Source organism: Typopeltis vanoorti, chromosome 15 (assembly GCF_054136105.1).
Source record: "Typopeltis vanoorti isolate ZY-2024b chromosome 15, IOZ_Tvanoo_1.0, whole genome shotgun sequence".
NCBI lineage: Eukaryota > Metazoa > Arthropoda > Arachnida > Uropygi > Thelyphonidae > Typopeltis > Typopeltis vanoorti.
Genome location: NC_143563.1, coordinates 117,575,149 through 117,600,289, shown reverse-complemented (window position 1 = coordinate 117,600,289; position 25,141 = coordinate 117,575,149). Strand labels below are relative to the sequence as shown.

Here is a 25,141-nt window from a genome sequence, read left to right as displayed (position 1 = left end):
TCCTCTCCAATGGCTACAGCGATCACAGCATTAAAAAAATAATCAATTCCTCCCCCATTCCCCGGTCTTCTCTTCAAAAAGAGTTTAGAAATGCCGTCACCATACCCTACATCCGTGACACATCTGAAAAAATAGCCAAGATTTTAAAAAAGTACAACCTACACACAGCGTTTAAGCCCCACCGCAAACTTGCTACCCTTATCCGCTCTACAAAAGATCAGCTCCATCCTCTCTCAGTGCCTGGAGTTTATAAAGTACCCTGTTCCTGTAAACTGACATACTTTGGACAGACAGGCAGATCAACTACAATCTGCCTGGAGGAACATAAGTCATGCATCTGCAAGCACGACTATGGGCAGTCAGGCCTGGCTGACCATGTCTTGGATACAACCCACAGGATATCATGGGAAAAAACCACCATTCTCCACCACAGCAAATTCAAAAGAGAAAGACTATTCTTAGAATCACCCACAGCTCTCAGGAATCAACCAAATCTAACAAATATGGTTGCATTAAGCTTCCTAAGATTTGGGAAACGTTTATCACCAGAGATCCCACATTACATTCCAGGCCACCTACAATCGCCCTTAGAGGGCGCTCCACCTAGATAGGACTTTAGTGTCACCGACATAGTTGGACTTAGTATTGTTTGTTATTTGTTTTTATGTTACATTAGTTTTTTTGTAATCCCTGAAGATGTCTCATTGATTGAGACGAAATATACGAAGAATTAAATTCTGTTTTTAATCCTTTTTGAGTGCTGTATACAATCCATTAAGCCTCTAATATGATGTCCTCACAGCACTTAAGCCTCTGCACACGGAAGAAAGAAGTAGATATCTATCTGTTAAAGTTTTTGTATCTTTATATATGCAGAGGTATGTTTCTTGGAGAAACAGCATATATTATGGCATAGCATAAGTTTCTTATAGTTTCATGTTTAATATGCCTGTGGAATCCTCCTACATTTAATGAGGCAATGCAGAAAGGAGATTTTGTGATTAATGAAGTGTCACTGGTAAGTCTTTAACTTCCAAATTTTGGATGAACCTGATGAGGTCTTAAATTTGTGAAGAAGCAGTTGTGTAGCCTGCTTCTTGTAAACTATTTTCTAGTTTTTTTACAGTTGCTTTCCATTATTTCAGTTTCATGCCTATCTTTCTTGATTTGGAAGCTGGTTATTTTCTCTTCGTGTAGATGATAATCCTACTGAGAAAACTTTGAATCAGTAAACTTTATTATGTTTTCTTTAATTGTATCTCTCGCTTTCCCTTTATTAGCATCAGATTGTTCTTCATAGTTCATAAACTCTTCAGAGCCTGAAGAGTTTTCATTTGACAATCTATAATTTTCTCCATCTTTACATTTTTTAGTTTTCTTTTAGATGTACAGTCATCCCTCAACTTACGTCCGGGTTCTGTTCCATCAGGCAGGACATAAGTCGATACATTAAATCAACAGAGTTATAGGGGTTAGGGACTTAACAGTAATAAGTATACTGTCATTTTAATTTTTAAACCTTATTATAAAACTGTACTGTATGTTACTGCCACTATAAAACAGGAGAAAAATCACCCAAATCTTCATCGACAATCACATCTTAATTTTCTTCCTTGTGTGAACGATCAGGCCGTGGCTCTTCTGGTGTAACCTTTGTTTGTTTTTTTTTATGAAAATGTCCAATGTACTTTGCTTATTCCTCTTCTTCTTTTCATCATAAATTTGTTCATAGCAAGCAAATGCATCATGTACTTTTGTTTCTATTAAGTAGCGTTCAACATTGGGGTCCATGTCTTCATCCATTTTGAGGACATCGCTAACTGCAGAGAACACTTCTGCAAGAACCTTCGCTGCAAATTGTTTAACTACCTATTCCTGTTTCTCTTTTCCATCTTCCTTTTCTCGTTTTCCCTCTTCTGCAACAGTTATTCCTTCAGATCGACTCGACCAATTCTTCGTTGGTTAACTCTTCGGGGGAACTTTCTATGAGTTGAATTATGTCATCATCATTCATTTCGAGATTCAGATTGTTTGCTAGACCCACTATTACAAACTACCAAAATCATGTACAAACCTTTCTAATGTTTCCATATGATTTCCTATAATTTCCATATGCCACTCATATATTGAGAGGTCACTTCGTCCCAAGCCATAGCAATATTTTTAATAGCATGATAAATATTGAATGTTTTCCAGAATTACATGAGTCTGGTCTTTTCCTTCAGTAGCAGAAATGGCTTGTGAAAAAGTTCTTCGTAGATAATAAATCTTAAACACTGCAAGAGCTCTCTGATCCATTGGTTGGATCAATGAAGTAGTGTTTGGAGGAAGAAACATGACCTTGAACTTGGTGAAGATTCCCCGCTATAAGACATATAGGAACGGATGACCTGGACGTTATCTAGAATAAAATTTTAAATTCTACATTTTCTTTCACACAATAGCTTTTTATTTCACTCGCATAACAATTGATTAAGGCATCCTCAATTTTTGAGTCATCCACTTATTGCTCCGAAAATGAATTGAGAGTATGCTTCCTAATGTTCCTGAAGATTCGTGGATTCTCACTGTCCCATATTACAAATGGTTTCAGTTTATATCCAGCCACATTATCCATAACAGAATCGTAATACGGGCATTAAGAGCTTTGAAACTAGGTATAGATTTTAGCTTTTTGTCAATGAATGTCTGCTTGGTCATTTTTTTCCGAAACAAGGACGTTTCATCCATATTAAATATTTGCTGTGGCAAATAATTCTCCTTCATAATAATTTTATCCAATTTTTCCACAAACTCCTTGACAACCTTCTCAGCACTTGTAGATTCCCATATATTTTCACATTATGCAGCACAAAACGCTGCTTGAATCTCATGAACCAACTTGAAGAAGCCTTGAATTCTTACTCATAATCGAGTTCTGCTTTCTCCTTCAACATGTTGAAGAGACTTGTGCTTTAGTAGTTATGGTCACAGTCGGTGGCGCATCCAGGGGGTGGGCCAGGGGGGCCTGGGCTCCCCCCCCCCAAAAAGAAAAAGAAATAGTAGAAAATTTTCCAAAAATCTTTTCCTAATTATTATTATTTTTATTTATGTTGTATCGTGTCTTCTATTTCTATTATACTTATGAATTAGCGGTCACATAAGGTGGGAATACCTCTAGTTCTCAGGAATCAAGGCAGCTCTGAACGCAAGGCGAACGACATAGTCAGAAGAGATCACGGGTTTCATGTATTGGTGATCATTGCAGATGCTCAGTCACAGGTCATGTGCAGTGCGTAATGTCCATTCTCAAATCGTCTACCCAACTCGCCCCCCCAAGATTAAACCCTGAGTGTGCCACTGGTCACAGTGCTCTAAGGAGTATGCTCTTTTGGTTCTGATTCTCTATCCATGATGCAAGTAGCTTTTCCATATTACTGATAGGACCTTGTCGTTGCATTGTCACTATCGTCGATTTAATGGAAGCAGATCCTTTCATAGCCTCCTTTTATCCTTATTTTTCAAAGTGGTCGTCACTGGAATGAGACCATCCGAAGTCATGTGCAATCACATTGACGGGCTTACCAGCTTCATGTTGCTTTATAACTTGCGACTTCATTTCAAGATCAATTGTTCGCCTCTTTTTCTGTGATTCTTCACTAGGTTTTTTGATTGTGCATGTAGGGGCCATATTGCACAAAACATCGCGAAATAACCAACGATATATACACAAATAACCTTTCTCAAACACAAAATCAACATAGGAACTGTTGAAGACACGTGCCAACTGCCGAGGGAGGTTGCTGCTGAAAACACTGTTGCCACTATACATGCTTTACCTTATGCTCGCTTGTGTCTTGTTTGAAAGTATACCCGAAAACATTATTTATTCCCTTATGGGATCACAGACGTAAGTCAAGGGATGACTGTAGTTCCTTTTTTTAAATTTTTTTTTGTTTATCCTCAATTTTTTAAATTAATTTGTCTTTCCTTTATTATGAACTAGATTTTCTGTTTCTTCTCCAGTTTCTCCTCATAGAACAGTTTCTTGTTTTTTTCATTTCATCTTGTATCTGTTCAGTTGTTATACAAAGATCATTATCGGTAATTTCAAATGATGTTGTTCCAGCTATGTATGCCTGGAAAACTGGCTACTGCAGATCTGGAATTTTGGGGCTAATTTCTTGCTGATTTGGTTGTGCGCTTTTTGTGATTTTACTAAATGTAGTTTGTTTAAAAGTGCCATCATCTAAATTGGAAGATCCAAGAACTCTTTATTATGCCTCTCTGATATATATGGTGTTCCAGTTGGCTCTACTTGTGCTGCCACTCTTTCAGCAAAATTTCTAAGAGAACAGGTATTAATTATAGTTTTCAATAAGGAAATACTGTGAGTAGACATATTACTAACTATTATAATAACGGAATTAACTCACATAAATTATTCTTTATTTGTAGAATTTTCACCTGAGTATCACAGGCATCATCAGTACTGGTACAAAGCTAATTAAACAGTAGCTGTTATATTCACAAAGCGCCACCTAAGTAGCTTAGGTTAAATTTCCTTAATTTATTTTATTATTATTGTTATTTTTATTTATTTAATTTTAAGTATATAGTTATTTAATTATTAAATAGTAATTATTCAATTATTATTTATGTTTTATATTACATTTAGTAATGTGGACCACATTACTGAACACAATACCAAATTAAATCTGGAAGTAGACAACAGAATAAGCAAAACTGGTGTGCTGGGGAGCCAATTGAATACATTTATATTATTATTACGTGATACCTCCAGGGAGTCCGAAGACTCATCGAAGGAATGCATTTACTCTAAAGCCCTCTGTCTCCGCCACTCAATCCACCAACTACAATCATCATCAATGCCATCTACTGCCCACCACTACCACCACTAGTATTTTCACAGACAATCACAAGCATCCATGCCCACGGCAGGATTCGAACCTGCAGCCTTTTGGCCAGAGAGCGGATATGCTAACCACTTGGCCAACCAGGCCAGCAACTGTATATTAGTGTAATTTGTATGTTGAGAGATGTGAGGAAATAGGATGAAATATATGAAATTAATATGATATGAAATAAGAGAAAAATTAGCCAAAACATTAAGCTAGCAGTATACAAAACAGTGTTAAAGCCAGTTTTAAGTTATGGATCAGAGAGTTGGATTAGAAATAAAGCACTTGATCAAAGATTATAGACCATGGATATGAGAGCCTGAAGAAAAATTAGAGTAGTGAACTGATAACATCAATGGCAGAATAAAGTGATATGGTCACTTAAGAATGGGAGAGGAAAGATTAGCAGATCAGGTGTTTGATGACCAAGATATCAGAAGAAAGTCCCAGATGTGTCGCCATGGAATCAGAAGATTCATCATAGAAGATCCATTATTCAGACACTAGCTATTATTCACACAACTATCATACCTTGCTTTAAAAAAAAAGACTTATTAACTGACAAAGCACTTGCAACCCATTCACCACCCTCCAAGTAAGGCCTCAGCACCTTCTTTAACAAGCATTCAAATTTATACCAATGTTGATGAAGTAAGCTTGTTTCAGACCATAGGCTGTTGTGATCTGTATTTATTCCATGTTATGCCAAGCCAGATTTTTCTGATTTAGTGTTGCTAATGTAAGATTGGTGTTTAGCATCTCGAAATCCATTTCTGGAATTCTTAAGAAATACAGTTCAGTGGATACTTTTCTTCCAGTCAACAAATTATTAGCATGGTTTCCATCTTCAAAAGATAAATGGTCTCCTAGCTTTTGCTGGTGTTGACCAAGTTCCTTGTGACTGTCGTCGTTCTTGCTTTGGACAAACTGGACACTTGTAAAAAAGAGAATACAAAAATGCCAATCTTACATTAGCAACAGTAAATCTAAAAAATCTAGCTTTGCACAGCACAGAATAAATACAGACCGCAGCATCCTATGTTCTGAAACATGCTTACTTCATCGATGTCAGTATAAATTTGAATGCTTGTTTAAAGAAAGTGCTGAAGCCTTCACCATCCGAACTTAAATCAAAATGACAGTCTCTCTATATATAAAAAAATGGGAAAGTTTTATTTTAATAACACATCCATAATTTTTTAATAGCTAATGAATTATCAATATTGCAATATTTCCTCAGTTATACTTTTGCATTGTTTTATATATAACACCGCTTGGCTCTTACTTTTTCAAATCAATCCATTGTTCTCGTTCTACTTTGTAATTAACTATTGTAACCACTGATGATGGCCTGTAATATTCAGGCTGAAATATATGGTCTTAAATAAATAGTATTACTTATCCCTTTTCTGGTTAATTGTTGAAAGCACATAGTTTTAGTTTGTTGGATTTGAATGTCCTCTGATTTTCTTAGTTCATGTAGCTTTGTAACGCACTAATAATATTAAAATTTATGATATTCAAAGCAAAATATATGTCAATTTTTAATTGATAGATAGTTTAACCTTATGAAATATGAAAATTCCACAAGTTCATTCACTTCAGCGAAGTTTAGTTGGAATAGTGTATATGGTAGAATGACTCTACAGCTTATAGATGCAGAGAAGCTATCTGTGCAAAGAAGTATATGCATTCTCCATATACTATGGTTTGGTAGAGTTATCTCTGTGCTTATAGAATTACATTTGCAAATATTTGAAAGCTTGGTTTAAAAAAAAAAAAAAAGAAGTCTAATACAGTGTTTTAACATCTCTATTATTCATTTTAATATTATCATTTAGAGATCCACATTAAAGCAGTGATTGTGAAATTTTGTAAAAAAAAACTGTATAGTTGATGCCACTTTGGCAATAGCTAGTGAAAAAACCTGGAATTACGATTAATGGTTTTATGTTTACTCACATATGAATCTCCCCCCCCCCTTTTTTTTTTTTTTTTTTTTTTATAAACCAGTTATGTAAGAAATGAAATATATTTGTTGTTTATTTTTTCTAGGGAACATTTGGAATTATTTTTAGAACGAATTCCTTTGGATACAGATGCCAAAGCCCAAAAAGTTATATATATTGCCAGTGAGAGACAAATGGAAAATCTTGGTAAAGATAGCAATTTATAAAAAGCTTGCACTTCTTGGTTCTGCTTTATCTCTGTTATCCAATAGTTACTTGATTTAGAAATCAGAGGCTTGTAAATTGCAACAAAATGCATAACAGGTCTGCTGTTTTCATTTCTAAATTGAAGGATGCTACATGAAACGCAAATGAATTGATTGCAAAGAAGCACTTATTATTATTACCAATATGTGTCACTACACCTTTCATTCTAATGAAATTACATTTCAGTAATAAGTGCCCTTTTTTTGCTGATAAATGTATAAAAAACTGATATATGTTTGAAAAACAATTATAGGAATAAGTGTAAGCTATTAATATAAACATGGTTAATTTTAATGCTTTTATCTCAAAATTGAATTATTTGCTTAAATTCACTGGTGTATTAAGAATAATACTGACAGTTGAAATTTCTGCTTACTGTAAGAATGAAATTCTAAAACAAATTTCACAGGTTCATGAATTAGTATGCTCCGACAGCACACTCTCATACCTCATCAAGGCTGTATGACTATATTAACTTACAAAAAAATTCAGGAGATGGCCATTTGAAGACACCTTCAGCCTAGTAAATGTAAAATAGTCTAAATCTATCCATAGATAATACCATGATAGGGTGGTTGATTTGTCTGTGACAATTTTGCATTATTTCGAAAGGATGGAGGTATTGCAGTTGATAGTACAAGAATTGCACCCATGTAGTAGGAAGGAGGAGTTGAATGAGAAAGTGCTATGTAGTGAGAGATAAAAAAAAGTCTGCAGGATAAAATATATAGTCAGTTGCTATCAGTTAGTTGGACACGAGCAGAGAATTAAATGACATATATCAGCAAATTGGCTAAATGAGCATTGGGCATGTAATTATTATATGGTGAACTTCATCTGTGAGGACATAGATTGGAAAGAGAAAAGAACATTCTTCGAGTGATAACAAAATTTATATAGCTAATGAGGTATGATGAACAGCTTATGTTAGAGAAGACTTAGAGTTTAAGTTTATTGATCTAGTAATAATATCCATGAATTCGTGAATTTGTAGTGAAGGGCAAAATGCTTCTCAATCATTTCAACCCAGAAACGGTTGTGAAGGAATTGTGGAAGGGAAGCTTGGTGAAGAACAATCTGGATTCAGACCAAATAGAGGCTGTCAGGATCATGTGGATCCTGATCAGGTGGAGAATATGTTGAAGGCATTTAAAGAGAAGTGTGAACAGCATAAAGAACTTTCAAGAAGGAACGATGTTACAGTGAGGAAGGCAAAATCAAGTAATGACAGCAAATTACCCAAGCAAGCTAAAGGAAATTCCAAAAGGTTTCTTTTGCTGTGTATACAAATAAGAGGAAGATTGATTATGGAAAGATAAGTTTAATGAATACAGATGGTGGAGATATGAAATAGTAAAAAATATACGAAGTACCAAGTTATCACTTTACAAGAGAATAATCCAGGTGGAGATAATATAGTTAATGAGGTGAGGTGATAGAGACCAATGTGAGAATAGGGATAGATGAATAAAAGTGTTTAGAATATTAAAAAATCTTGACGTGAATACAGCCATCGAAATTGGATGGAATATTAGCCTCATCTGTTATAAGGAAAATGTAAGACAAATGTCCAAGCTCTTTAATTCCCAGCAGTGGTGGGTGTCTAAAGGAGTAGGAAAATGGGAAAGATAGATCTGTTATAGTAAGGATTATCCAAGATAGATATTGACCATTTGCTGTTTCAGAATAGTAATTAGTTCATTGGAAAAGTTGAAAATTGAACATATTGAATAACATTTGATTTTGATTAGGAAAATGACTGGGCCATGCTAGACTTTTAAAAAAACATTTGACAGCATACTGCATTAAACCCAAATAGGGATGGACACAAAGCTGGTCAGTTGGATAAGAATGGTTACATAGATGTGAGTAAAATACTGCATGATTATAGCTAAGATATTGCTGAAATTCATTTGTTTCACTATTGTCAACTGCTCTCCTGAAATCCTTAGCACATTGAGAATGTTTGCAGGGGAAATGTTGCAGGATTACATTATAGTAGTAGAGGAATAATATCAAGGAAAATGGATTGCTAACATGATGGGAAAGTTTGTATGTTTAACTCCACACACGAGAAGTTTCAAAATTTATAACCCCAATTTTCAGTTTGTGGAGAAATGGTTAGCATGAAAAGGAATCTCTTAAAAGACAGAAAGTCACAGTATTAGTGCAAAAAACTAATCACAGATTATATTGAAGGTGAGGACAGTTGTTCCTGAAACCAGAAGCAGCAGCTGATCGTGTTTTTTCATGCTCAGACAAAGTAGAGAAATAGTGTTAGTCAGTTTGGTGGAGCACTATCCATGAAAATACCTATAGAATAATGTAAAAGCAAAGCATCTATTAGAAAGTGATTTGAGAGAATCTATGAGAGACCATCCTCTATTAAGTGGGTTACCCTCTTCTGGACTGCATCAAGAATTCTACAGGAGGTTTTTGTTGCATCACATTAAATATGAGAACAATATTCTAATTCTAAGCAGATTTGGGATTTACATAATGTTAAAAGCTGTACAGGGAAAAAGTAACATCTTGAACAGAAGAGGGTGACCATATACAGGATTTGATTTGGGCAAAAGGCTGAGGGTAGGACGGATATAGGAGAATCAATGCAGTTAGAAGTCCTTTGTAGATTGAAATATATTATTATTATTATTACAGGCTACTCCATGGAAGCCTTAAACATGCCAAGCACAATTCAACATTTGTGCAGCATACTTTGCTTTGAACTCATTCATAGTTATGGCACCCACAAGAGACTCTTCCTTCCATTTCAGACAAATTACTCCAGATATGAAAAATAAGGTCCAGATACAAGCTATATTACATTTCAAACTTCCAAGGAGACTATGAAGAATTTTGTTCATGGTGTTTTGGCTTTAGTCATTTTTCAGAAAAGTATTGCCGATAACTTTTAATTCATCTTTAAGTGCTTGTTCACTGAAGCTGATCTTCAAAGCTCTGTTTTTTAGTGTGTTAATGACACCTAGTTTTTGTGTTGGGTGGTAGTAATAATATGCAAGGCAAATATTCTAACCACACAACCATATCACCCAAGAGTTGATCATAAATAGGACTAGGTAATCCAGGATCTAAACTCTAATATAACAACTCGCATGTTAAATTAGGACACCACATTTGCTATAATAAAAAATTGTTCTCTGATGATGTTATAAATAGAATATAGCTTTGTTGATGCAGTTATTTTATTTTAGTTTTTTCGGTAGAAGTCAGGCCAGTAGATTTTCTTTGGCATACTGTTTGAAATGTAATATAGCTTGTCTCTGTATATATATATGTGTGTATACTCTAGATCACATATGGGCAACCTGCGGGCCGGATCCGGCCCTAATCTATTTCAGTGAAGTTTGTCTGATTCATGATGGGAGAAAACATGGTGTGTTCCACTAACTCACATTAAGCTGACATCATATGACTTGTGCAAAACACACTATGTTTTCTCCAACCAAGGTCTCTTTCTCACTTTGACTAGTGGCGTGTGTGAACGTGTTACAACGTGTCCGTTTGGTACTTGCGTTGGTGTTGTGCTTTGTTCAGTGCCTGCATTGATGTTATGTTATGTTCTGTTCGGTGCCTGCATTCATGTTGTGTTCTGTTCAGTGCCTGCAGTGTAGAAGACAGTTTTGTTTGACAGTTCTGAATATTGCTTATAAATTTGGGACAATGTCAGGGATTATTGCAAAAAAAAGAAAAGTAGATGCAGAGAATCGTCAATTTCAAGAAGCTGACGTCATATAACTTGCGCAAAACACACTATGTTTTCTCCAACCAAGGTCTCTTTCTCATTTAAGCATTCTAAGTTATTTGGTGAAGGGGAATTTATCAAAGAATGTCTGCTGGATGTTGCAAGTATAATATGTCCTGAAAAGAAAAAAGACTTCGAGAATAGTCGTTTGTCGAGCCATACTGTTGTCCGGTGGATAGAAATTATGGCTGATGTTTTAAAAAAAGTTTAAAAGAGAAGATTGCTAGATTGGAAGTATTTTCAATTGCTTTGGATGACAGAACCGATGCCTCCGATACAGCACAACTAGCAATCTTTATTCGAGGAGTTGATGCGGATTTCAACATCACAGAAGAATTATTGGCGTTCAGCCATTAAAAGGAACAGCTACCTGTGAAGATATATTTGAAACAGTCAACACAGTCTTCGAGAGATTTGGGCTTAAATGGAGTTCACCATCTGGCATATGCACTGATGGAGCCCCTGCAATGGTTGGTGCACAGAAGGGATTTATTGGAATAATTCATGAAAGAGCAATAGAACTACAGATCCATCCGAAAAATGTAACAAATTTTCACTGCATTATCCACCAACAAAATCTGTGTGCAAAATCGATTAAATTCACAAATGTTATGGAAGTTGTAGTAGCCAGTATATTAACTTTATTAAGTCACATGCACTTAATCACCGCCAATTTAAGGAGTATTTGGCAGACCTATTTTTGGATTATGAAGATGCGTCTTATTATTGTGAAGTGAGGTGGTTGAGTAAAGGTAAAATGTTAAAACGATTTTATGATCTGAGACAAGACATTGCAGATTTTATGGACATAAAAGGAAACACAATTAACCAAGTAAAAGATGATGAGTGGGTGTGTGATTTAGCATTCCTTGTAGATGTCAATGAATACCTAAACGAACTGAATCTTAAATTGCAAAAACAAGGACAATTGGTTCATGAACTGCATGGACATGTCAAAGCTTTTTGTAATAAACTAAGATTGTTAGAAAGTTAGATAAGAGCTGAAAATTGTTATCATATTCCAACTCATAAAAATATCCCTTATAATTGTTACGGAGATGAACTGAAGGCACTAATAGAGCAATTTGATACAAGGTTTGCCGACTTCAAAAACAAAGACTCCACATTCGCTATATTTGCTTGTCCGATGGATGCTGATGTAAATAATGTGCCAGAAAATTTACAGATGGAACTTATTGAGCTTCAGGCAGATTTAGTGAAAAAATCACAATTTAACAAAATTGTTTTGGCAGATTTTTATAAATTTTATTTGGTGAAAGAAAAATATACAAATTTACGTGCCTTTTCAAGAAACATCATTTGTCTTTTCGGCAGCACATATACGTGTGAACAGTTTTTCCGAGGATGAAATACAATAAATCAAAAATTCGGACAAGAATAACTGACGAAAACCTTGAAAATTCTATGCGATTATCCCTAAGTAATATGAATGTCAATATTGATAGTCTCGTAGTTGAAGTACAAGGCCAATCTTCACATTAAATTGTTATGTCATTCATTGTATTATAAAATTTATGTAGAGCTTTATACCAAAGCATTATATTATAAATAAATGAAATATGAAGTAGCAACTTGTTTTAATTCATTTAATATTTATGGACTTCCTCCATGTGTTCAGACGATGACCAAGCATAGTTGAAACGGACCGCACCCCATCAACCCCCTTTTCCCACAACCTCCCCCACCCTCAAAAAATCAGTTGTTGTTTTCAACCCCTTTCACCCTTTCCCACCCGATTTAAAAAAAAAAAAAAAAAAAAAAAAAAACGCTCTGCCCATCCCTAATAATATAATATATACAGGGTGTTCGGGATAAATTTGACATATTTATAATTAATTATATATTTTTCCGTAAGTTACATGTATTAACACACACTTCTCTTCATTTAAAAGTTTGGACCCTTCTTCATTCATATACAAGATGTCAGAAAGGATGGATAGCTGGAACCCACCTGAATCATGGAAGAGAATAACTTGTATCATGATGATTCGTGCCCGCCATCAAAATAAGGATATTACGACTGCTGCCCAATGCTCCCTGAATACAGTAAAAACAATCAGGCATGAACTAGAGACTTGCAATGGTGACTACGAGGATGTAGCAAGAAGAAAGATCCCTAGCAGACGATCTGATTGCGTTCGTACAGCAGAATTCCTCGCAAATCTGCAGGAACAGGTGTTGAAGAACCCTGGCATTGGAATTCGGGCTTTGTTCGTGGAGTTGCTAACTGTAGTCAAGCCCTGGATAACAAGGGTAGCCAATGGTAGGCCGTATGTATGGCAGCAGGATTCGGCCCCTTGCCACACCTCTGGGAAAAGTCAAAAATGGTTGTCTGAAAATTTCTACGACTTCACCAGTCCAAATGTTTGGCCTCCAAACTCCCCAGACCTTAACCCCATGGATTATTTTGTATGGGGCGCAGTTGAAAAAAACACCAATCGCACTTCCAGTAATACAAAAGCCCAGTTAATGGATAAAATTAAAACAGTTTTTGCGGCCCTTCCCAGGGAGACTGTAGCATCAGCTTGTTCGAGGTTCCGAAGCAGAATTGAAGCTGTGATCGATGCTAATGGTGGTTATTTTGAGTAAATCTTGTTGATAGTATTGTAATTAACTCTGCCTGTAATGTTTTTTTGTCAATTCATTAAATTTAATAGATACAAAGAAGATTTTCTTTTTCCTTACGAAACTGTCAAATTTATCCCGAACACCCTGTATATATTATACAAAAAAAAAAAGGTTTTTTTTTTTTTTTTTTTTTTTTTTTCATTTTCTATTTTAATTCTCCCACATTACCTAAATCCCCCCCCCCCCCCCCCACACACACACACACTTCCTTCCAAAACACCCTAACTGCAGTAGTTTGCACATTGCAGAAAGAAGAAAAGCCCCAACACCCAGAAAAAGGTGTGTGTAAATTTCTCTTCCTTTATGCTACATATATTTATTGGTAAATATACATCTACAATGCCCTAAGAATCCGTGAGTAAAAACCCAATGATATTTAAACAGGGGCACTCCTAAACAGAAGCATGCAAAATAGCCGTAAATATAATATTAATTTATTTTATTTAATAATTTGGTCCGGCCCTTGACTCGAAGACAGAATGATAATTTGGCCCCTGAACTAGGAAAGGTTGCCTAAGCTCTAGATGATGATCTTAATATGAAGGCCGAAACAACAGGAGATTAAAGCAATTATTTCTAACATATAATTTGACTGAAATGAATGCTGATCACCGTATAGCACTAAAGGAAACGATTCTGATAATTCATGGAGATTTGACGCACAAGCGATGGTCACTACAGTAAGCTGAAGATGCATGTTTCTGTTTTGATTAATCGACTGTCATTTTAAAAACACTGTAGAGACAGCAGTCTTATTCCCAACTGCATCAAGCTGAAAAGAAATTCACCTCATCAAAGGCACTAAGAATATATAACCGTATGGAGAAAGTGATGCTTAGAAAGCAGATTCAAATTATTTGTAAACTTTGCATTTGCTCAAAATGAGATTTGAAATTTAAAATCAGGACTTTTAAGTTCTTTAAATTCAAATATTTGGGATATCCTTGAGAGGATTACAGACAACTCTGCTAATCATATCCTTGAAACAAAGAAAGTAAAACTTGTATCTAAATTTCATAGACTTACAGATAGACAATATTCAGAAAGCCAATGGACAACTTTGAATTTTTCTGCAGTGAATGAAAACAGCCAACTACAAGCCAGTGATAACAACAACTAACCAGAAGCAAGTGATAACAGGAGCCACCAGCCTTTGTTGAACAGTCCTATGATGAACCTTTCTAACCATGTCCTGAACAATTGTGAATTCTCACTACTTAGTAAAGGCTTAAACTTTGGCACCCAGGACTAATAACAAATTCGATTTTATATACCATATTGAAAGAGGCTTAAGATTTCTCCCAACCACCATAATTGATAAAATACTTTTGGAAACCTCGAACATTTTAAATTTAAATAATATGAAAACAATAACTAGCAACTTAACCAAATCTGAATCGGCAGCTGTAAAATCAAATCCAGACATTGTAATCACTAGAGCTGATAATGGCAGTGCCACTATTATTTTAAACCGAAGAACATATTTGTAAAAAAATGAATCAATTAGTCTCAGACAACAGCACATATCAACCCAACTAAATGGATAAAAAAGAAAACAGAAAAATGACTTAAATCAGTCACTTCTTGACCTGAAGATACAGTTAAAAAACTACTTCTGCACTACACTTGTTCCTCAAGAATTTATGGTTTACCCAAGATTCACAAACAGAACATACCACTCTGTCCTATAGTGAAGGTATGGATAGTCCCCAGTTATCATCTAGCCAGGAAACTAGTGTTAATGCTCAAGGAGTTGGTAGATCATTCCCCTCCTATATTAAAACATGCAACACTTTGTAAATAAAATTAAAGACATCACACTGGAAAAAAGTGATTTATTAGTCAGCTTGATGTCTCTTCCCCCTTCACAAATGTCCCAATCAATGACGCAATTCTTCTTTTACAGGACAAATTCCTGATATCACAGTAACAGTGCTCTTTGCACATGTACTATACGTTCTGGCTATTCTGTGTGGCAAAACACTTTGTACATACAAAAAGAAAGCACAGAAATGGGCTCACCATTACCCCCCCCCCCAGATTGTTAACTTTTATATGGAAGCCTTTGAGAAATGTGCTCTAGATTCCTCTACTTTAAAACCCAAGTCTGGCTTAGGTAGGCTTTATGCAGACAGTGTTTTCATCATCATCATCATCATCAAATTCCTGCCATGTACCCTCAAGGGGTGTACAGGATATGACAGTACTACATGAAAAAATTACATCATTACTAACTTCCTATCTACAATTTTCCTCCAAATCAGTCTGTTACTTGTCAAGACTCCAACATTATCAGATCTTATATTTCTATCGTCTAAGGCACTTTGTACCGTATCAATCCACTTATATCTTGGTCTTCCTCTGGGTCGTTTTCCTGCCAACCTGGCAGAGAACACTTGTTTTGCTAATCTTTCCTCTCCCATTCTATTTAAGTGACCATACCATCTGAGATTAGCTCTGCTAACGCATTCCTGGATGCTGACAATGTCAAGTTCTTTCCTAATATCCTCATTTTTAATATGATATTGCCATTGATGCCATCTGTTCACGCCTCTAATCTTTCTCAGGACTCTCATATCTGCGGTGTCTAGTCTTTGGTCAAGTGTTTTACTTCTGACCCAGCTCTCAGATCCATAAGTTAAAATTGGTTTGAACACAGTCTTGTATACAGCTAATTTAGTGTTCCGACTAATTTCTTTCTTATTCCATATGAATTTATTCAATTGACTTCCCACGATACCAGCTTTGCAGATTCTGTTGTCTATTTTTATATTTAGTTTACCATCTTCAGTAAAAATTGTGCCTAAGTAGCTGAAATGTTTTACTTGTTCCACAGGTTCTCCATTCACAACACAGTTGACATTTTCAATGATTCTACCTATTTTCATTGTCTTTGTCTTTTTATTGCTGACCTTCATACCATATCTATTACAACAGCTATTCAATTTATTCAGAGAATCTTGCAGACTTGTAGCGGATTTATTTAGAAGTATAACATCATCCGCATAAAGCAAAGAGCTGACATTAACATCTCCAATTTTGATATCAGGTTTAATACCACATTCCTTCATAATGTGATCCATATAGATAATGAATAACAGAGGGGATAATGTACATTCTTGTCTCACACCAGATTTAACATTAAACCATCTTCCTGTACTTCCTTCAATTCTAACTGCTGACTCACAACTCAAATAAAGACTAAGTATTGCTTGATATAATGCCCCATTGACACCATATAACTGCAGCGTATTGAATAGCTTCTCTCTTGGCACCTTGTCATATGCCTTTTCCAAATCGACAAAACTTAAATACAGATCTTTGTTATATTCCCATGCTTTCTCGACTATTTGTCGTAAAGTGAAGATCTGATCTTGACAGCCTCTATTTGGCCTGAATCCAGCTTGTTCTTCACCAAGCTTTTCTTCCACAATTCTTCTCAACCGTTTCTCAAGTATACTGGCATAGATCTTGCCAGGAACACTCAGTAGAGAAATACCTCTGTAATTCTCACATTCAGTTTTATTTCCCTTTTTATATATGGGTACTATGAGAGCTCTACTCCAATCATCGTGAATTCATCCCTCTGTCCAGGCTTTCTGAACTATGCAGTGCAGCCACTGTAAGACTCTTATACCACCATACTTCAGCATTTCTGGTCGAATATCATCTACTCCTGCTGACTTTCCACATTTCAAGCCTTTGATGGCTTTTTCTACTTCAAGTATGGATATGTATTCCTGACTGCATGCCTGGTCAGTGTTTTTTATCACTGTGCTGTCATCACTGCTTGTTTCATTTAGCAGTTTTTCAAAGTAATTACTCCATACTTCAAGGATATCTTTTTCTCCAGTTTTCATGTAACCTTTATCATCTCTAACTCCTTTTACAGCACTCTTACCTCCATTCCTAAACTTCAACAACCTCCAGAATATTTTGCCACCTTCTTGATATTTATTTTCTATATTCTTGCCAAAGTCCTCCCATGACTTTTGTTTAGCTAGTTTTACACACTGTTTAGCTTTCTTACATTTGTCTCTGTATTCTGTAAGAGTAAAAGCTGACTTATTTGCCAGGAACTTTTGATATGCTTTCTTCTTCCCCTTCACTGCCTCTTTAACTTCCTGTGTCCACCAGGGAGTTCTGATTTTTTTATCCTTGCAGACCTCACCACATGCCTCTCTAGCTGAGTCAATCAGGGCTTTCTCCAAGGCTTTCCACCGAATCTCCAAGGTTTGATTCCTGTTCTCAAACTCTTTCATTTTCTTTTCAATAATCTTTCTGTATTTTAGTCTGCAGTTCACATCTGAGAGCTGCTCAACTTTTATTCGCTTTAAAACTTTCTTACATGTTATTCTTTTCAATATGAAATTCAATTTTATCCTGCTCAAGACTAAATAGTGATCACTTCCAATTTCAGATCCTCTGTACACTCTGGTGTCCTGCACCACTGAGAAAACATCACTATCAACAATAACATAGTCAATGAGACTTTTCTTATTCCTAGCCTCTTCTCTCCATGTGAATTTGTGCACATTTTTATGTTGGAACATGGTGTTAGTAATAACCAGTCCATGTCCTGAGCAGAAATCCAACAGATATTTGCCATTAATATTAGCTTTGCTCTTTTCTCCAAATTTTCCCAAAATATTTTTGTATGTCTCACAATCATTTCCTACTCTACTATTTAGATCCCCAACAAGGACCAACTTTTCCTTTTCCATTGTGTCAGTTGCTTTTTCTAAAGCCTCAAAAAATTCCTCCACTTCTACCTTAGTAGAACCTTCTGTGGGACCAAAGGCACAAATAAGTCTCATTGTTCAGTTCCCCGTTCTAATATTTGCTCACATTACTCTACTTGAGACTGATAGCCATTCAAGAAGATTAGCCTCGTATTTTGTGTTGAATACTATGGCTACTCCTTCTTTTCCTTGATTGTCATTGCCTGAATATAACATTTTGTATTTATTGCTCAGAAAGATCTCACCAGTTTTGGTCTTTTTTGTTTCAGTCACCCCTATTATGTCGATCTGGTACTTATCTAATTCCTCAGCTAGCACCATTTATTTGCCATTCAGGCTTCTTACGTTGATAGTACCGATCTTTAACTCTGGTGATGTTGAGTTGGGGTTTGTTTTCAGATTTATTCCAGTAGCTGACTTTTCGCTGTTCGCCCTGGTTCCCTGGCGAAAACAACGGGGGCCTTGTTTAACCGGGCGACGCCCCAGCCGGCATGAAATTTTGTCATGTTGTACCATCATTTTTTATTTTGGTTTAACCAATAAGAATACAATTTGGTCGGCTAAATCCCAAATTGCCAGCCCATCCTTGTCCGTTCAGTATCACAGTAGATACCCAACAGGGTGCACCACGAGAAGGTGAGGATTGGACATTAGGTCAGAATCCCTGGTCGGTTCTCCGCATTCCTTTAAAGGCTATGTGGAGGTCTCCTCTCAGTTATAGAGCTTTGACCCTTAAGCACCCCACAGTGTTTTCACTATCTGGTTAATGACACAATTGAGAAATTGTGTCATTAAATGGAAAGTCTCTAATGTCTGGTGCTAGACATTAGAGACTTTCCTCAGCCACCTAAACAGACAACACAAACGCATACAATTGAGATTGAAAGTCAGAATACACTTTCTTTTCTAGATACACTTGTCATGTCTTTCTTCTGGCAGTCTTTCCTTCACTGTTTTGCAGAAATCATCCTGCAAAAGTTTATCATCATCTGTATTATCTATTGCTGTATCCAACTTTCCATCATTGGCAAACAACTGAACAGTTCCTCTCAGATCCTTTCCTATATCCTTAATGTACAAATTAAACATTATTGGCCCAAGAACAGAGCCCTGTAGCATGTCACTAGTCACAGGCCTTCATCTGGACTCTACTCCTGAATAAATTACACTCTGATATCTCTCCATCAACAATCCTCTTTATCTACCTTGCCAAACCTCTGTCAATATATATGTGCTGCAGTTTATTGGTTAGAATTCCATGTGGTATTACTTTCAACATTCCAAAAGAACTATCTGGGATTTTCTTTAGCTTGCACTGCTAATTTCATTTCCTACTCTTTTGACTCTTTCTTATCACACTGGTTATTCTTCTGGCTTGTGCTTTGTACTGCTCATGTGTCTGCTGGTTATCTTTCTCTTTGAATTCTCTCCACTTTTTTCAGTTTCAACTTAATGATGATATTCATCCATTTAACTTCCACTTGCTTTATTCTCCTGATTCTAGGTATGCAGTATGCCATTACTTCCCTCAAACATTCCTTTACCACTTCCCATGCACTATCAACTTTTTATTTAGTATTAGTACTACTCCTCTTATGTGCCTGTTTTTACTACCAGAGTATAAGGCTATGTTTATCTCCACTTACCATCTGTCCAAAACCTATTCATCTGAGCTCATTAATTCCCAATATCATCCATTTCTGAGATAATGGCTAAGCATCCATTTCTGAGATAACTGCCTCTCAGAGTGTATGAAACTTTTCCAGTTTCATATAAGGTTCTTACATTCCATGTTGCAAATTTTAAGTTATATTTTGGTGGCACCATCTGACTCTTTTTCCACCTTAGAGCCTCCAAAAGGCTTTCTCTCTATATATAAGATTTCATTTTTGCTGTTTTTACTTCCCAGCTGAGATAGTCACTGTCTGGTGTCTTGCAGAGTATTCTGTTCCTTTCATCAGTTATGGTTTGTTCAGGATTCTTAGTTTCCATAATCATTTAGTTTTTATTGGAAATGGGTATTAGTCCTTTGCCAAACTTCCTTCTTTCTCAACCGGGCTTGGAACCAGCTATGGCTGAGTTCTTTTCTTTAGCTACTTGTATACAGTACTTCACTTTCTTATTTTTCTCTATGCTATCTTAGAACACATGCTGACTTTCTTTTTAGTCACCTTTGAAATGCTTCCTTCTTTTCCATGATTGCCCCTCTAACTTCCAAAGTTCACTATTCAGTGTTTATTTTTCTATTTATGCAGACAACTTCAACATATGCTTCTCTGGATGAATTCATCAATGTTTTCTCCAGATTATGCCCATGATTTTTTTTTTAATAATTCTCCACATGCGAAAGGCAGAAGTGCCTATAGTAAATAAATGTCATGTGTGGAAAGGGATAGGAACAGCGTGATCTGTTGATGTTCTTCTTAAACTGTTGGAGGTTATAATCCTTTGGAATGGCTTCATAGGGGAGGCTGTTCCACAGAAATAAGGTGAATGGGATGAAAGATGACTGGGAATAACAGGTTCAGTCATGAGCCAGAATGTTGAGCAGCTGTTGCCTGAGTTCGTGTAGAGCTGAAAGAAATGGGGGCATAATGAATGCTAATTCTGCTGAACAGTGGTAATGGAAATACCTGTAGAAGAAAGAGAGAATGCAGAAATTGATTGTCTATGAGGAAAGTGGCTAAAGAGTAAGACGTATCATTAATCAACTGAACTACCCTTTTCTGAACAGTATCAAGAATTTTTAGGAAGGTCGTACGTGCACCACCCACACATGAAAGCAGTATTCCATGGTTGGCTGGACTTATACAGAGTAAATAACTGTTTAGCAGAGAAGTGCCATCTTAAGCAGAAAACGATGCCAGGAAGTGTTTGGAGTAAGTCAGTCCAAGAAGAGAGATTTGTTACTGACTGATGATCTGAGGTCTCTTTTGTGAGAAAACAAGCAAAACTGTCTTTTGAAAGCATTGGAGTTGACCACGTTGTTTTCATCCCTATCAAGGATACTGTGGATATCAGTATCTCCACAGTATACTTGCTGATGATAGCACATTCCACTTTATTAATGATAGCCCACTTCATTCTTCCTACTCATGTTATGAGCCTTGAAGTACTCAAACATCTCAAGTAAGACACATGAAGTGTGCTATCATCAGCAAAACTATAAATAAGATTTGCAGTCAATGAGAGCAGGTCATTTATATAAATTAGTAAGAGAGGAGGTGAAATAACAGAGCCCTGAGCGACACCGTGATTAATAGGAATGTCTGAATAGAGAACATCATCCACCATTACACAGAGATTGTCTGAGAGAAAGTTGGCGATCCAATTACTCAAGGACAAAGGCAGTCCAAATTATGTACTTGTTGAGAAGCCCTCAATGTCAGACCCTATCAAAAAAATCCTTGGAGATGTGAGCAAATGCACAGGTTTTTCCAAACTTTTTCATAGAATGGGTCCAGAGGGGTGGTGTATGATGTAGGCTAGGAGATCTCCTGCTGAATTAGATTGGCAAAATCCATACTGGTGGTCACTGATTAGATGGCAGTTCTCCAAGTGTTGAAGAAGTTGACTGTTGATAACCTAGGTTTGATTATTGTCTTCAGCCTCTCATTTTTTGTTGAATGATATGTGTGTGTATTTGAGTCTACAGTTCACCTCTGAAAGCTGCTGAACTTTCATTCTTTTTGAAACTTTATAATACACTTCTCTTTTCAATATGATATTCAATTTTATCCTGCTCAAAACTAAATGGTGATCAATCACTTCTAATTTCGAATCCTCTTTATAGTCTTGTTCAGCATGAAAATATCACTATCAATAATAACATAGTCAATGAGACTTTTCTTATTTCTCATTTCTTCTCTCCTGGTTTTAATAACTAATCCATATCCTGAACATAAATCTAGCAGGTATTTAGCTTTATTCTTCTCTCTCTCCAAATTTGCTCAAAACATTTTCATATATAGTAATTTTTCCCTACTCTGCCTTTTAGATCTCCAACAAGCTGCAACATGTAGATACCGAAGTTAAACCCATCCTGTTGACTGCACCACTTATGCTAATTCACACTTTAATTTTTTCTAACCTTTAATGTTAAAAGTTAGTCATAGACAATAAGTTAACTATATTTATATCTAATTGTATTTTTATTTATTGGTTGATTAGAATGTTTGAGATTCATACCCATAATACTGCATTTGCTTCAAAGATCATCATGTTGTGAATTTCAAAGGATGAAGCTCAAGTATCCCATGGAGGATGGCTAAATCAAATTCCTGCTCTTTCTCAACTGAGGTTAGAGGATACATTGAGAAAGACAGACAGATGGAGATAATTCATTAGGTCACAAGTCCTCAACTACGGGGAGAGGACTTTTTCAAAGAAAATAATGCTCAAAGAAAATTATCATTGAAGAAATATTTCTTACCTTTAAATTCAGTTCTGAGGGATAGTATCAAATACCATACAAAAAACTAAATAAATCAATAAATGCTGTATATGGGAAAAACTGACCATAAGAACAACATACAATTAATATAATAAGTTAACTCATAGCCACAGTTAGCTAACCTAAATTCATATATTTTGCTTACGTTAGAAGTAATGAAACATTTGTAAGTAGTTTGACTTCTAAATATTTTGCAGCTAAAACTATATGCAAGATTATGACAATGAAGTCAGTAAAAAATGGAAATCTTGGAAGAGCTCTGAAGTGGGTGGTCAAAGCTCAGGTAGATATTTTAAACTATTTAAAAATTTTATAAAATTTTGGCTTTATGTACACTAATTTCGCTGTTACTTAATAAAATCAATTCATTGAAATGAAATATTTATACGGATATTATTTTACACTAAAATGTCAATTTATGATTTTATGGTGATGAGCCTAGATATAAGGCTTTTTGGAGTTATAGTTCACAGTAAATCCCCCCCCTCCCCTTTTACAATGTAAGTGGTTCCCTCATAACTATCATTAATGTGTTCATGCAAGAAGAAACTTCTGAGATGAACTTGTGGTGAGACAGCATAGCATTTTTCTTTTGTTTCCTGTTTACATATCAGTGGACACACCACACTATGATGAGTTCTATGATTGTAACAAATCTGTGTGAAAATTGACCCAATTAGAGACAACTTGAATAAAAATATCCCTGCATAATGAAAAGCACTTCCTCCCCTCAGATAGTATGCAACATCATGCAAGCAAAACAAAGTTTTATTGTACCACCAAACACAATATCTAACTAAACACATTGTCCTGACATTCTCTTTCAAATTTTCAGGAACCAACTGTTTAAAATAAAGCATTAACATCGGGTGCATATTTGCTTTACAAAAACTAAATAGTTTTTAAGATAGATTCCGGTAATTGGACCACATGTTTATTATGATAAATAACAATAAAAAACAAACCTGACAAATTTCGTAAGTCGTATGACTTACATCTTCATGGGTCAAAGGTAACTAAAAGTTTAAACACACGAAATGAGAAATTACTCAAAATAGTTCATTCTATGCAGTTGTCTAACTGTTCATTAAATTGAATATCCGAATTCTACACCAAGTTTGGTCAGCATTGATAAAAAATATACCCAAGTTAGACCTCGGACAATGTGAATGTGAACAACACAACATGACAGCATCCAGCATTGTTCAAACTTTGCATTGCACTGAATCTACATTCGTATATTCAATTTAATGAATGAACAGTTAGACAACTGCATAGAATGAACTATTTTGAGTAATTTCTCATTTCGTGTGTTTAAACTTTTAGTTACCTTTGACCTCTGAAGATGTAAGTCATCATATGACTTATGAAACTTGTCGGGTTTGTTATTTATCGTAATAAACATGTGGTCCAATTACTGGAATCTATCTTATGAACTGATAATGAAACCTTCACTTTACAATAGTTTTTGTAAAGCAAATTTTCAAAATGATATAATGTCGTCGTGATTGATAGCATATAATGCTTCTTGACATCCTGCAGATTGTGTCAGTCCATACAGGTTCTTCACTTCTATCTTTGCAGCATCAGCAACAAATATCGTGTCTAGAGATAAATCTTTATCTCTAGACACGATATTATCATTTTATGCCTTTCTTTGGTATTTTCTTGCACCATGCATGTATAACTTGAAAAAGTTTATGTAAAGCAAATATTCAAAAGCATATGATAACATATATATGTATATGTTATGTATATATATATATTTCAGGGTGTGCAGTGCATGTACATGGGATAGCAATATCACTGATATTATATTTTTTGCATTTATTCCCTTTAAAGCCAACCATAATTGTTTTCTGGCTTCGCATGATTCCTGAAATTAAACACAATGTACTAATGATGCTTCATGAAGAGGGACACTTTTCAGCACATTAACATTACATCACACTCACATGAATAGCCTGGGTATGTGTGGTCACAAATACATACACCTTTAAGAACTTTGAACAGGTATACAGATGGGACATCAGGTCAAATTCTTAGCATTCGAGTGATTTTAAATTGCCCATAAAGCAAGGCATGGTGAGTGCTGAGACAATAACACCTAGAAATCAGTAACTGTTATTGGTTATCATGTCATCCAGTCCAATTCAGCATCATTTATCGTGAGTTGCTGTTTTTGTTTTCTGAGTTTCATCTGTTTTACGTACATGTGTGAACTGTTGTGTTTAGGACACTGATGTAGACAAGTAATTCTCTATAAATAATTTATAACATTTTTGCCCATATTTACAATTGGAAACAGTGTTGACGATCTACTGAATGTTTTCTTCCACAGCTTTTGTGGATTGTATGATTATAGTCAAAAGAGGTTGGAAGTTGTGTATAAATAAGTAAAACAAGTTCTTTCA

General features: G+C 35.6%; 1 protein-coding gene across 2 annotated transcripts in view; it reads left to right on the top strand.

Moving 5' to 3' along the window:
* Positions 1-25,141, top strand: part of Nup75 (nuclear pore complex protein Nup75) — a 492,606-nt gene that overhangs the window by 369,482 nt on the left and 97,983 nt on the right. For both annotated transcript variants that reach the window (XM_090404850.1, XM_090404851.1), the window contains exons 17-18: positions 6,957-7,057; positions 22,925-23,010. In XM_090404850.1, the coding sequence (XP_090260976.1) occupies positions 6,957-7,057; positions 22,925-23,010 (187 nt within the window). The remainder of the gene's footprint in view (positions 1-6,956; positions 7,058-22,924; positions 23,011-25,141) is intronic.